At 39.7% G+C, this 12,346-nt stretch overlaps 2 protein-coding genes and 1 pseudogene across 5 annotated transcripts; 1 reads left to right on the top strand and 2 right to left on the bottom strand.

Moving 5' to 3' along the window:
• Window positions 1–50: 50 nt before the first annotated feature.
• Window positions 51–1,975, bottom strand: usb1 (U6 snRNA biogenesis 1). The gene is made up of 7 exons (XM_026238842.1): window positions 1,643–1,975; window positions 1,349–1,557; window positions 1,096–1,279; window positions 773–826; window positions 560–665; window positions 391–474; window positions 51–262 (listed from the first exon to the last, which is right to left on the bottom strand). Exons 1-7 carry the CDS (start codon window positions 1,747–1,749, stop codon window positions 158–160), a joined length of 849 nt encoding a protein of 282 aa, XP_026094627.1. The 5' UTR covers window positions 1,750–1,975; the 3' UTR covers window positions 51–157.
• Window positions 1,976–2,429: 454 nt separating this feature from the next.
• LOC113066798 (zinc finger protein 319-like) lies at window positions 2,430–9,418 on the top strand. Of its 4 annotated transcripts, none has more exons than XM_026238835.1 (3): window positions 2,430–2,994; window positions 4,936–4,959; window positions 5,075–9,418. In XM_026238835.1, the coding sequence occupies exons 1-3, from the start codon at window positions 2,986–2,988 to the stop codon at window positions 7,040–7,042; spliced, it is 2,001 nt and encodes a 666-aa protein (XP_026094620.1). In that variant the 5' UTR covers window positions 2,430–2,985; the 3' UTR covers window positions 7,043–9,418. The 4 variants fall into 4 exon arrangements, with proteins under 4 accessions (XP_026094620.1, XP_026094621.1, XP_026094623.1 ...); XM_026238836.1 differs by having other exon boundaries at window positions 2,431–2,994; window positions 5,078–9,418; XM_026238838.1 differs by having other exon boundaries at window positions 2,455–2,994; window positions 4,936–5,000; window positions 5,078–9,418.
• A 100-nt stretch (window positions 9,419–9,518) lies between these two features.
• Window positions 9,519–12,239, bottom strand: LOC113066801 (coiled-coil domain-containing protein 113-like; annotated as a pseudogene).
• Window positions 12,240–12,346: the final 107 nt, after the last annotated feature.

Raw genomic sequence — 12,346 nt, 5'->3', positions numbered from 1 at the left:
AAATGCTCTAAAACTTACGTAACAAAACAAAGAGATTCTTCATGCATCAGTTAGTATTTAGTACAAATCTTTATTATATTATATTAAAACACAAAAGTTGACAGCAATACAAGTTAGCAAACCTGAAAATTCACATTTTATAAACCGGGTTTCAAGATCACTGGAGGGGGAAAAGAAAGACTTTATTTCCTGATTTGCAGCGAAGCTCCGTGCAGTTGAGCTTTATGTAAAATGGCCCGTCTTCATGAGCGTCAACGAGACTCTGGAAACAAATGCACGTTATTAGTTCAGATGTCAACACAAAAAAACAGCCCATCTCCACAACCTCTGCCTTTAATCAGACCTCGTCCTTGTTTAGTTTGTGGTGCAGATCTGTGTTTGGGTTCCTACCTGCAATTCTGATAAACATGTCTTTTTCAGTGCTTCCACATGATCACCCACACACCAAGCAAGGCTTATATGGAAAGAAGGATCCTATAATAGACCAGGAAGAGTGTTAGATGATGTCTAAATTTTATTGTATTTGAGTCACAAATATGAAATCAATGCCAGCTTTTACCTTATAAAAGGTGCTAAGGTTAAATTCTGTCATGGTTTCATCCACTATTTTGATGAGCTCAAGCAATGGAGTTTTTCCAGTGGAGATTTCCATACCAAGGAAGGTCCTGCATGAACAACTTGATGCCATTAAATCACTGCATGTCCATTATTTGAAAGGAAGAAATGAATACACATCCTAGTTGGGTCATTAAGATTTAGAGTAATGACATACCTAGTCTTTTCAGCATTAGAATAAACCTTCAGTTTATCGGCCAAGCAGAAAAACCTGAGAAAACAATCGGACTTAGATACCCAGCAACTGACATACAGCATAATGAAACAGTAGGGCTTTTCACACTTAAATTAGTCAACCCTGGGTTATTCTAAAACCTTGCTTCAGTTTTCAGATAGCTGCCGGTAAAAACTAATGCTTCTAAGTTACTAGTGTGAAGCGCTCCTCTTCCTGGGGTTATAAGCGGTGGTCAAAATGACAATAACCTGGGGTTAATCACAGTGTGAAAAACCCTAATGAGGTTTTGAATAGATAGCACTGACTTCTTGAACTGTGTCAGTCCAGTCCGAATGGACTGAATAAATGGTTGGATCCAGTGATGGCGCAGAACCACTGTCTTTGAGAGACTGAGGTGAAATTCTTCAGACAGGGTCAGGGGGATGCCGTGAGAGGCCGCAAGCACCATCATTTCATTAAGTAGCTCCAAAAAGGCCTCCTCGGGATCATCTAAAAAAGGGTTAAAGGTCATTCTGAGAAGAAATTACAGTATCTAAATACCCTGAATAAAATGCTTACAAGGACAGAACACGCATGTAGCCCAGTTGCCCCGCTCATGCTGGAAGGACCGCAGTCGCCCTCCATGTGCTTCACTTTTATCAATCCACTGTTCTTCTGATTCTCTGAACATCTCCTTCACGCTGTCAGGAAGAGGCAGTCGAGGTGCCGAGTGGGCTGATTTGACTGCTTTCCTTTTAACAGATCCATGGTCCAAAGGTTCACTGATGCTATTGAGGTAAAAAGAGGAACTTAGACCATTGGAAAAGCAAATCAAACTAAAACTAAATCAAGAAACGATCAAACGCACCAAACCTGTTTTCAGTGTCAAGTTTTCCTCTTTTCCTTAAAGGTGAGGAATCATCTTTTGAAGTGTTTTCAGTTTCATCTTCAGAACTGCTGCTACTGTAATTGACAATCATCTTTACAAAAAAACTTTTTAAAAAACTGCATCAGAGAATTAAAAAACCTTTCTTGAAAAGCACCAACTCAGTTATGACACTCGTTATTACTGTTGCGTGCAAATTTGCACGATTTTAGCGCCCCGCTAAAAAACAAACCAGAGGATTCATTAATGAATCATTCTTGAGTCGGATCTTTTACACTGATTCAGTTGAACCGGTTCACAGCTCCCGTCAGAATGATTCACTCACAAATCTAAAGCGGTCCGAGCAGTTTTGAGCGACTTGGTAGTTTCATATCATAATCTATAACACAAACGAAATAGTGAAATATTTTTTTTAACATTATTTCATTTTAGCGGAGACTAAATTCGTCAATTCGTTTTATTCCTAATCATGAGTTTATTCAAAGCAAGGATATTGGATGGGTGCGTAGGTACGTTTTGAATTGGTTCTTTGAAACTAAACATTCGAAAGAACCGATTCAGGAAATGATTCGGACCTCCTTCCACCAGAAAACAAACGGTGCTTCATCACAGCGTCCCACTACAACAAAGATCAACTCAAATTGTTCCGGTTCTTTTGCATTCTGCCCTTATAAAACATTACAGTGGGTCAAAATGACATGAAGCCCATATAACTCAAACTTAATCTGGCATCCTAGCATAAACACTAACATATAATGTTCACACGAACAAAATATTGACGTTGATTTTCTTGTGAAGCTTCATATGAACAATTATCCTGTCGTTTGCTACAATAATTACTCAAAGTGTTATAATAAAATATAAATTTGCCCTGAAAAAGCGATATACACATATAATGCGTAACAATGACGTTTTTAGTGTGAATATGTAAATCTAAATGCCGGTTTCGAATAAAATTAATGAAGTTCCGGTATGTTTCGTGAAGATGTCAAGTATGAGTTATTCAGGTTCCCGCGCGGCTGTCGGGGGTTTCGGTGGTCACTGATCCAAGCCCGATATAAAACACACCATGTTTCGGGCTCTCCTCGTAAATCGGCTTTCCTAAATGCGCTGCAAACGCCCAAAAGGCTGTTATCGGTGTTCCGCGGAGTAATCCAGGAGAGATCCGGGGACTTGGCAGGGTTTTCACCTGTTATTGTAGATACTGACCAGGGGGTGCGGCCTAGCCTAAACCGAGGATCGGTGGGAGGATTCACGGCCTTTAGAAACACCATAAGCTGTTTTTTATTAAACTTATATTCCCGAGAATGAACATGCGTGGAACCCGCTTATGAAAAAGGTAACGTTAGTATGCATATGTGAACAAAACGTAGCAGGGTGTCTGTGTTGCAGAGCTGCAGTTAGCCTGTTAGCCGTCTTGCAAATAATTGTTAGCCATATTGCAAAGCTGTTTGCTTACGTTTTTCCCCCCATGTGTCTTGAAAACCCGCCTGTTTTATAAGTAGGTTCTGTGTAAGACATTAATATTAGTGCCAACTTACCTAACGATACAATTTTGTCACCGGCTTTTATGCTCTGCTGAAAAAACGCGAATATGTGTGCGCGAATGTATTGTGTGTAAACAAATAAGAGGCGATCGAGCGTCTTTCAACATTGTTGCGTTATTACATTGTCTTAACCATGCATGCATGCTTGCTTTGGGACATGTGTACCCCCTTTTGTACACAGTCTATTAAAGAGGTGATAGAGACAAAAGGATTGTCTTAAAACATCTGATGCATATGACACGGTGTTAACTGATTTTTAGTTTACTAGGTCCTCAGGTAGAATATAAGTAAGCACTTGAAATTCTAAGTTAGTATGACATGATTTGAAATGTACATTCAGGTGATCATTTGATGATGCTTACAGAGCATCAAGCCAAGACTCAAAACCAGCTGTTACAGTAAAGATTAAGGCTGTTCACATTAACAGTGGTTAAACTGCCAAGGTCGTCAAGTTGCTTTGCTGATGTAGTAGGATCACCATATCTTTTTAAACTCATGGTGGCTTAAATAGACAGCTTTCTTTATGTCTTCTGGTCAATTTTAATGATGCTAGCTCTTGTCAATGTCAGGGGTCTTATTGTTGAACAATAGAGTTTTTATTCTGTCCCATTCAGATCAGTAGTTTTTTTTAAAATGTATATATATTTTACTTTACTGACCAAACACATTTTAATTTCAGCTATGTTTTCTATATGCCAGAAGATGTAAATTTTTCATATCATCTTTTTTTTTAAAATATATATATATATATATATATGTATGTATGTATATATATATATATATATATATATATATATATGTATGTATATATATATATATATATATATATATATATATATATATATATATATATATGTATATATATATATGTATGTATATATATATGTATGTATATATATATATATATATATATATATATATATATATATGTATATATATGTATGTATGTATATATATATATATATATGTATATATGTATGTATGTATATATATATATATATATGTATATATGTATGTATGTATATATATATATATATATATATATATATATATATATATATACATATATACATATGTATATGTATATGTATATATATATATATATATATATATATATATATATATATATATATATATATATATATAAAAGGATCGATTTGCAATTTTTATGTCTTATTAATGTTTCCAAGATTTTTTTTTTTCTGTTTTAACAAAAACTCAAATTTACAATTTAAAGGTGTCACATAAGTGCTTCTAAAGTGGTAGTTAATCGTCTTAGACTAATTAAAATGCTACTCAGAGGTGGCATTAATCCATTAACACAGCAAATACAACTATATAGTTTTATACTTGGGAATAAGATGGGTCAGAGCAGGCCTGGTTTTTATGCACCATTGCATCTTTATACTGTATTTGAAACGGGTACAAAGCAGCCTAAACTTGGCGTGTAAAGACTCCCTTTGTCAGCCAATTAGATAATGTTACCTTGGTAACATTTAAATCAGCAAAATATGCAATGACAATACTTATCTTAATATTTAGTTTAAAATTGCAAAGCATAAAATGACATGTACACGATCAACAAATGTATGATGTGGCAAGTGATGGTTCCATCAACAGGCTCAATACTGTTTCACAAGCCATCCTTGTTGTGGAGCCCTGAGGTGTGAATGCCCTTAAAGATGTGTTCCATTGCACGTTTTTCATTCATTTCTCTTGTTTTTCTCTTATAGGGCTGTACCAAGGTGATGAAGAAGGTTAAGCTCCTTTTGCACTTTTGGCTGATGCTCACATCCATGTCAGTTGGCTGTTTATATCAAGCCACAAAGTGTACCTAAAAACATTATTACATATATTTTTTTTCTTCATTAGCAGTTCTCACGAGCTGTCAAAATAAGTTCCTCTCTGCCTCCCCACCTTTCCCATCGTGGGCAGTCAAGCATTTCCGTGCCCATAAATTCGTCAGGAAAGAGGTTCAACTACGGCTCAAAGCTGAATCCGTACAGCCGAGCCCGGATGACGGAGGCGTGGCCGCAGCATGCTGTTGCCCCGCCTCCAGTGGTGCACACCATCCCACCAGGGGCGGACACACTGGGCTGCACTGTCTATGGTATCGTCCTCCAGCCAGACACAGCATTGCAACAACAACAGCAGCAGCAGCAGCAACAACAATCCCAGCAACAGCAACATCACAGTCAGCAGCATAACCAGCAGCCGCATTCGGCACAAACGCAACAGCCCTCTTTGCATGTAGGGAATGAGGGGGGACACAAGTGTGGTGCATGTGGCCATGACATCTCCCATCTGGCTAATCCCCATGAGCACCAGTGCATGGTGAGCCAAGACCGTTCGTTTCAGTGCACGCAGTGTCTGAAAATCTTTCACCAAGCCACTGACCTGTTGGAGCATCAGTGTGTGCAGGTGGAGCAGAAACCCTTTGTGTGCGGGGTGTGCAAGATGGGCTTCTCCCTGTTAACTTCTTTAGCACAGCATCACAATGCCCATAACAGTGGCAACCCCATGAAGTGTTCCATATGTGAAAAAACATATCGGCCGGGTTCTGGAAATGCCACGCCAACTTCATCAACGGGCACTCCAGGGCAACCATCTAATGACGAAGCATCGTCCAGTGGCAGCGCAGCTGTCGGGACATCAGGCCAGCCTACGTTTGAGCCTTCACAACCTGACAGGCCCTACAAGTGTTCGGTGTGCTCCAAGGGCTTCCGTCACTTATCTGAGCTCACCCGTCATGAACGCGTCCACACGGGTGAGAAGCCTTTTAAATGTGAAACATGCGACAAGAGCTTTAGCCAGTCCTCTCATCTTGCCCACCACCAGCGTACCCACAGCTCAGAACGGCCGTTCAAGTGCGCAGTGTGCGAGAAGAGCTTCAAGCACCGCTCCCACCTAGTCCGTCACATGTACGCCCACTCGGGTGAGCATCTGTTCAAGTGCAACCTTTGCGAGTTGCACTTCAAAGAGTCTTCCGAGCTGCTCCACCACCAGTGTCAGCCGCAAGGTGCTCGCCCATTTCGCTGCGCCACGTGCGGGAAGGGCTTCAAGCGTCCGTCCGACTTGAGACAGCACGAACGCACCCACTCGGAGGAACGCCCATTCCACTGTGAAGACTGCCAGATGAGCTTTAAACAACAGTATGCCCTGGTGCGCCACCGACGCACGCACAAGCCCTCCGCCGACCGCCCCTTCAAATGCAACCTTTGTGACAAGGGCTTCCTGCAGCCGTCCCACTTGTTGTACCACCAGCACGTTCACGGCATGGATAACCTTTTCAAGTGCGCCTCATGCGGCAAGGGCTTCAGCCAATCCGGTGAGCTGCTCCGTCACAAATGTGGTGAGCCCTCCTCAACACCCACAAATCCAGACAAGCCCTACAAGTGCGACGTGTGCGGAAAGGCCTACAAAAAGGCCACCACACTACAGCGGCATCAGAATTCCCACTGCACCGAGAAGCCTCTCAAATGCTCGCTGTGCGACCGACGCTTCCTGTCCTCCTCAGAGTTCGTGCAGCACCGATGCGACCCTTCCCGTGAGAAGCCCTTGAAGTGTCCTGACTGTGAGAAGCGCTTCAAGTACTCCTCGGAGATGCAGCGGCACAGACGGGTCCACACCGGAGAGAAGCCCTACAAGTGCGCCAGTTGCGACAAGGGCTTCAAGCAACGCGAACACCTGGCCAAGCATCAAAGCGTGCATGCGAGAGATGCCCAGTTTAAATGTGTATGGTGTGGAGAGCGTTTTGCTGATCTAGGAGCACTTCAGGAACATACTGTCCAGCACACAGCTGAAGGTGGGGGGTACCCTGTGTCCTCTCTCATTCAGTAACTTGTGCCCCCAGTTACCATTTGCAGAGTATAAGCAATTTCTACCCCAGTCAAATGATTTCTTACAAAGCCCGGTGACTTCATAGTACCTAATTTTGTTCTAAACATGCATATGATCAACAAGTATAGTTATTCCCTTTTTGATATCGAGGCATACTTAAATTGGATTCGATCAGCGAAAAGTTATTGAATCCTGGGAGGAGCGAACGGGAGATCTCAAACTCTATCCAAGATACCACTGTGACCCTAGTTCAGTAGGGTGGCATTTGCCCTGCATTGTGGTTCCTTAACCCGACATGGCTCACAAATGCCCCCATCAGATCTTTAGAGCACAACTCAAAAAATGATTCGGTCTTGATCCTTCATATTAAAAAAGCTATACAAATTTGTTAGTACCTAGTATGGTTGAAATAGTGCTTACTGTGGGCCTCCATGTAATAACTACTCCGATCACTAGCCTTGGTGCAGTGTACACATATTTGGAGTACCTCCGTGTGCCTACTGTGTGCATTTAGTTCGCCCCGCAGCTAAAGACAAAACAAAAAGGGGGACAAAGTTGTGCTGTTATAAACTATAAACTGTTATGAAACTGTCTGTATATGTCAATGTTGACGTTCCCCTATTTGTGGCAACTAATGGTATCTACCAAAAACCATCATTGTACTGTACCACACCTTAAATGGGACAAATCGTTAACCAGCAGAAGTATGACGAACTCAGATGCTCTACATTTCACGGAGATTATACGTAAATATATAGAATCTATATAGAAATGTAAACTTCAATCTTGTATACAAACAGTTCATATTACCACGAGAATCAGTACAGCTGTCCTGAAAATTGCCTAAAAAATGGAAAAGGCTTCCTGTTTTACTGTATGTACATAGTTAGTATGTATGCAACTTGTTTACCAGTCCTGTCATTAGAAATTGCATTGTCTTTCTTAAACTGCACCACAATTTTATAAGTAGCTTTTCACGTGAAGTTCTGATTCATACATTCTTACGTTTTGTTTCCGATTTGCCTTTTTAAAATTCATTTCAGCCTCTTTGTAGATGTAGTTTGGATTGTAATTGGTGTGTTCAAGGCTGTGTGAAAGTTGAGTCTGATTTTATAAAGGCTTTTGCCCCATGCCCTGACCACCCACTGCCCCATACAGGACTCATGTACTTGATGTGTATTATAGTAGCCTAAATGTCATTCTTCCTCTACTGTATAGATTTATCCATGTGTTTTTATCTCTAATCTGCCAACACTGTCTTGCCTGCAATCATTTGCCTTTCGCAACATGACTGATTCGTTTTTCTGTTATTCTTATATAAACACCATAAGATCGGAGCCTTTCAAAATGGATTTTTGGTTTCCCCCAGAATCCAGGAGGGAAGGTGTTTGTTTTGGGCCTCTGAGGCCTTGACTTAAACGCACGTCACTCTGATGTTTTTGTTCGTGAATGTCTGTTGCATACTCCTCAAACTATAACCAGTACGTTCTTTGAGAAACTGATTTTTAAACTGACACCTTCTACAATTGTAGTATATACATGTTTAATTTAGAGAGTAAGTGGTACTCATACAAGAGTAATCCTTGGTTTTAGAATCACGTACTCTCCTTGTTTTAATGTTAGAAAATGCTACCACTTTTTTATTGGTCTACAAAGCTGTTTTCTGTCAAAGTTTTCATTTGCCTGCTTTGTTTCCCTCCCACCCACTTCACAATTTAGCATTATCTTACTTGGGGCAAAATGACATTCTCGGCTCTGTTGCGTATGCAGTATTACATGTTGGCCATTGGCCCTTGAGGAGCATCTCTCTCTTGCAGTTAGGTTTCGCCTAGTACTGTACGGTGAGGTTAGAGGTGGTAGTGACACTTTGGCCTTAAGCAGGGGCGTCTAGTTTCTCTGCAGAGCCCTTTGCCTCCAATCTGTTTCCCATTTATTGTATCTATTTATCCATTGTTTTAAATACCAAGGGGCTTTTTTAAACCGTAGGCATTAAAAATCTGAACCGTTTTTTTATGTTTTCACATTTTTTGTATATTATTATTATTTTTTATTAATATTGTTTAAAATCTCTGTATAAATATCTATATTCTGGGCAGACGTGTCAGGACCACAGGGGAACGTTAAGATTGATGGCCTTCCTCTATGGTTTTGAGACCTCTCCACCCCGTGCATGCCTGCTGTGTTAGTTCCCGTAATCTGTTCCAAGTATGTGCGCTTCCAACTACACATACTTCTCCTTAGCTTTTTTTCAAACTGTAGATTGTGAATGAGCTAGTAAGAAAACTTAATGTGGTGGTTGATGTGACATTCATGCTGATATATCTGTATGTAGCATTTAATATACACAGCACTAACTAATAAACCTTTTCATTAACACTGCATTGTTGTGTGTCATTTGTATGTTCATTTTTATTATTTATGTTAAGACATTTTTGCTTCAATGAAATTTAGCAAAAGATGCTAAATGTATGGGCATCTTTTACATTATCTTGGGCACTGATGTTAGTTAGGACATAGTAGTTTAGTTGTTTCAGAACCCATACAATCCAGCATCTATAGCTGCATGTTGTGCAGGAACTGGTCTGGCTCCAGCAGCGATCCGAAGCTTGGCCCAGGATTTTGTGTGTGTTTTTAATGCCATCTGGAATAATTGGGTAATTAAAATGGAGACTCAATGATATGATTGATTCTTGGGGGGAAAAACCTTATGTAATCACCTCTGCAATCTCCACCTTGCGTTCCCATTCTTTAACACTCTTCTGCAGCTGACCATGAGACTCCTTAACCTTGATGTATTGTAGGACATGTGGTATGTGAAAATCAGCCAACTGGCCCCTCAACTTCCTGTTCAGAGTCTCTGCTTTGTTTCGTTCCTATCAGGAAAAAAAAATCTATATTATGGAGTACTACCCAAACTAGTAGACTACCAGAATTTTTAAATTGTAAATATTAAGCCATTTACTGCCATCATTTTGGATATTGAAGAACATATAAGTAATTTAATTTTTCTGACCTCTTCTGCTTGCTTAGTTTCCTCCTCAATCTTAACCAGTATCTTCATTCGTAAAGCAATGTCACTGTTGAGCACATCTGACTCATGTGTCAAGGTCTGAAGCTTCTCCTGCAAGACAGAGATATTGAAACAATTCTCTAGACACTTACTGTGCCCAAAATTTTCGGTTTACCGCTCAAGGCCAAGGGTTTCTTATAGTAATGATCCTTAACAAGATCTGTCCTATTATTACTGTGGTGTGTAGCTCAACACATATTTGATATCTCCACTTGTCAGGCTTGCAGACCACTTTATAGTTGGTTGAGCATCTCACCTTCTCAGAATTCAAGACATGCAAGGTCTTCCCTGCAAGCAGTTTGAGTTCCATATGTTTGAGGTTTTGCTCATCCAGCTGCTTCCTACATTTCATGTTCCCAAACTTGAGCTGCTCAAAGTCCATAGCCGTCAGCCCTTCACCCATCTCCTCTTGTTGTTTCAACTGGATTTGCAGTTTTTTCTTGAATGAGAGGAGTGCTGCGTTCTTCTGATACAACTTCTCAATCAAGTTCTCCTGAAAAAATGTGGGAACTTGATTGTGACTTTAAATCACAATTCCTGTCGGAATAAACAGGCAATCTCAAGTTTTCTTTTACCTTTGCCCTTACTTTATCCTCAATGTATCTGCTGACCTTCTCAGCACTCATCGTCACACCCTTTTTGTCTCGCAGTGCTTTAACGATGTCCCGATCAAACTGGCAACATTCTTTTTTTAACCTCTGCCAAGTGAATATTAGCTTCTTCCAGAGTTGCCTAAAGAGGGTATAATCAATTAACTTGAACATATGAAATGAATTTGTCATAGCCTCATGGGCTTGTTCTCTGTCTTTTGACTAATGACCTTGTAATTATCCAGCTCTCTTTCTGAATGGTCTTTTGCTTTCTTCAAATCTTCTGTAATCTGTTTATGCACGCTTTGGGCGACATCACATTTCTGTTCCAGTGTCAGAAGCTGTTGTCTCTCTGGAGTGTGTACTTTGGTTTTCCTTCCTGCACTCTGATATCACAAGATGGACAGTGAACGAATGACGTCATGACTGACGATGATGAACAGACGAATGAGGTAATTGAAATGTATTATTGAAATGTCATTGAAAACGTTTAAATTACAAGATGTACATACACATGCAATATTTCACTCTTAAAAAGAGTGGAAAGAGACGATTAAGACGTCATCGACTTTAACGTGTAGCCTATGTAATGACCGTATTCATTTAACATTAAATACAAAGATAAAATATTCAAAATGCGTATAACATATGTCGACTATAAAATACGTACAGTTGCCATTTCGAGCTGTGATGCTGTTTCAAAAGACTCCAAATGAGTTTGTGGGTCCAGTCGATTAATATATCGCTCAGATAGATCGATTTCTGCTTGTTGCGCTGCATTGGAGCGTCTTAAATTGAGGGAAACAAAAATTAGTTATTCAAATGTAGCTAAATATAATTTCTAATAGGCCTATACAACAATATTTGTCGACAGAATACTAAATGATACGTTTAGGGTCCCTTAAAACGTTTATAATCCGTCTGGTTTTCAGCCAACCACGTACAGTATTATTAAAATTAATAATATGTAGGTTATAGGCTATCTTTTGGCAAATTATGTCTGCGAGAATAAGATTTTGAGAGAGAGAGAGAAAAAAAAGATGTTATGCTTTACTTCAAGTCCTCCAAGAGTTCAACAAGTTGTTTTTTATCCATGTCGATTCGACCGTCCTCTGTCGTTTCTGCCATGGTTGTGAAGGTAAACAATGCCATGGTTTCGTGCCTTTTCTTTGCCATTAAATGATTTATGTTAAAATAATAAACACATGCATTTATTAGTGTGATACTCTATGAAAAACAAAAACATATTTTCTATTTAGGGACATATTATACCAGACATTTTTTTATGAAAGATATTTAAGTAAGACAGTAAATTAATAAATAACATCAGTATTGTTATTTAATATTGTAAACATTTATCTTACGAGGAAATTTACATGCTAGATTTAACGTTACATATTCCGTTACTGTTTCCCCGAGTTCATCGTTTATTAAGATAACGTAAACAACTTGCACAAAACCGCAAGTGTGATGATACTTTTGAGTGAAATGAGTGAAACAGGAACAGTGAAAAATGCAGTCATACATTTCCTCAAAATGTATATGTCTTTGTGTGGATATGCAATCTGTTCCTCTGTCATCAGAGGAAGCGGAAGTCTTTCATATATGGCCGCTTAGCAACGGACGGACATGCCCAGTGGCCAT

The sequence above is a fragment of the Carassius auratus genome, chromosome 50 (genome assembly GCF_003368295.1).
Source record: "Carassius auratus strain Wakin chromosome 50, ASM336829v1, whole genome shotgun sequence".
Classification (NCBI taxonomy): domain Eukaryota; kingdom Metazoa; phylum Chordata; class Actinopteri; order Cypriniformes; family Cyprinidae; genus Carassius; species Carassius auratus.
Note: the sequence above shows the minus strand (reverse complement) of the source record. Positions and strands in the feature narration are given on the sequence as shown.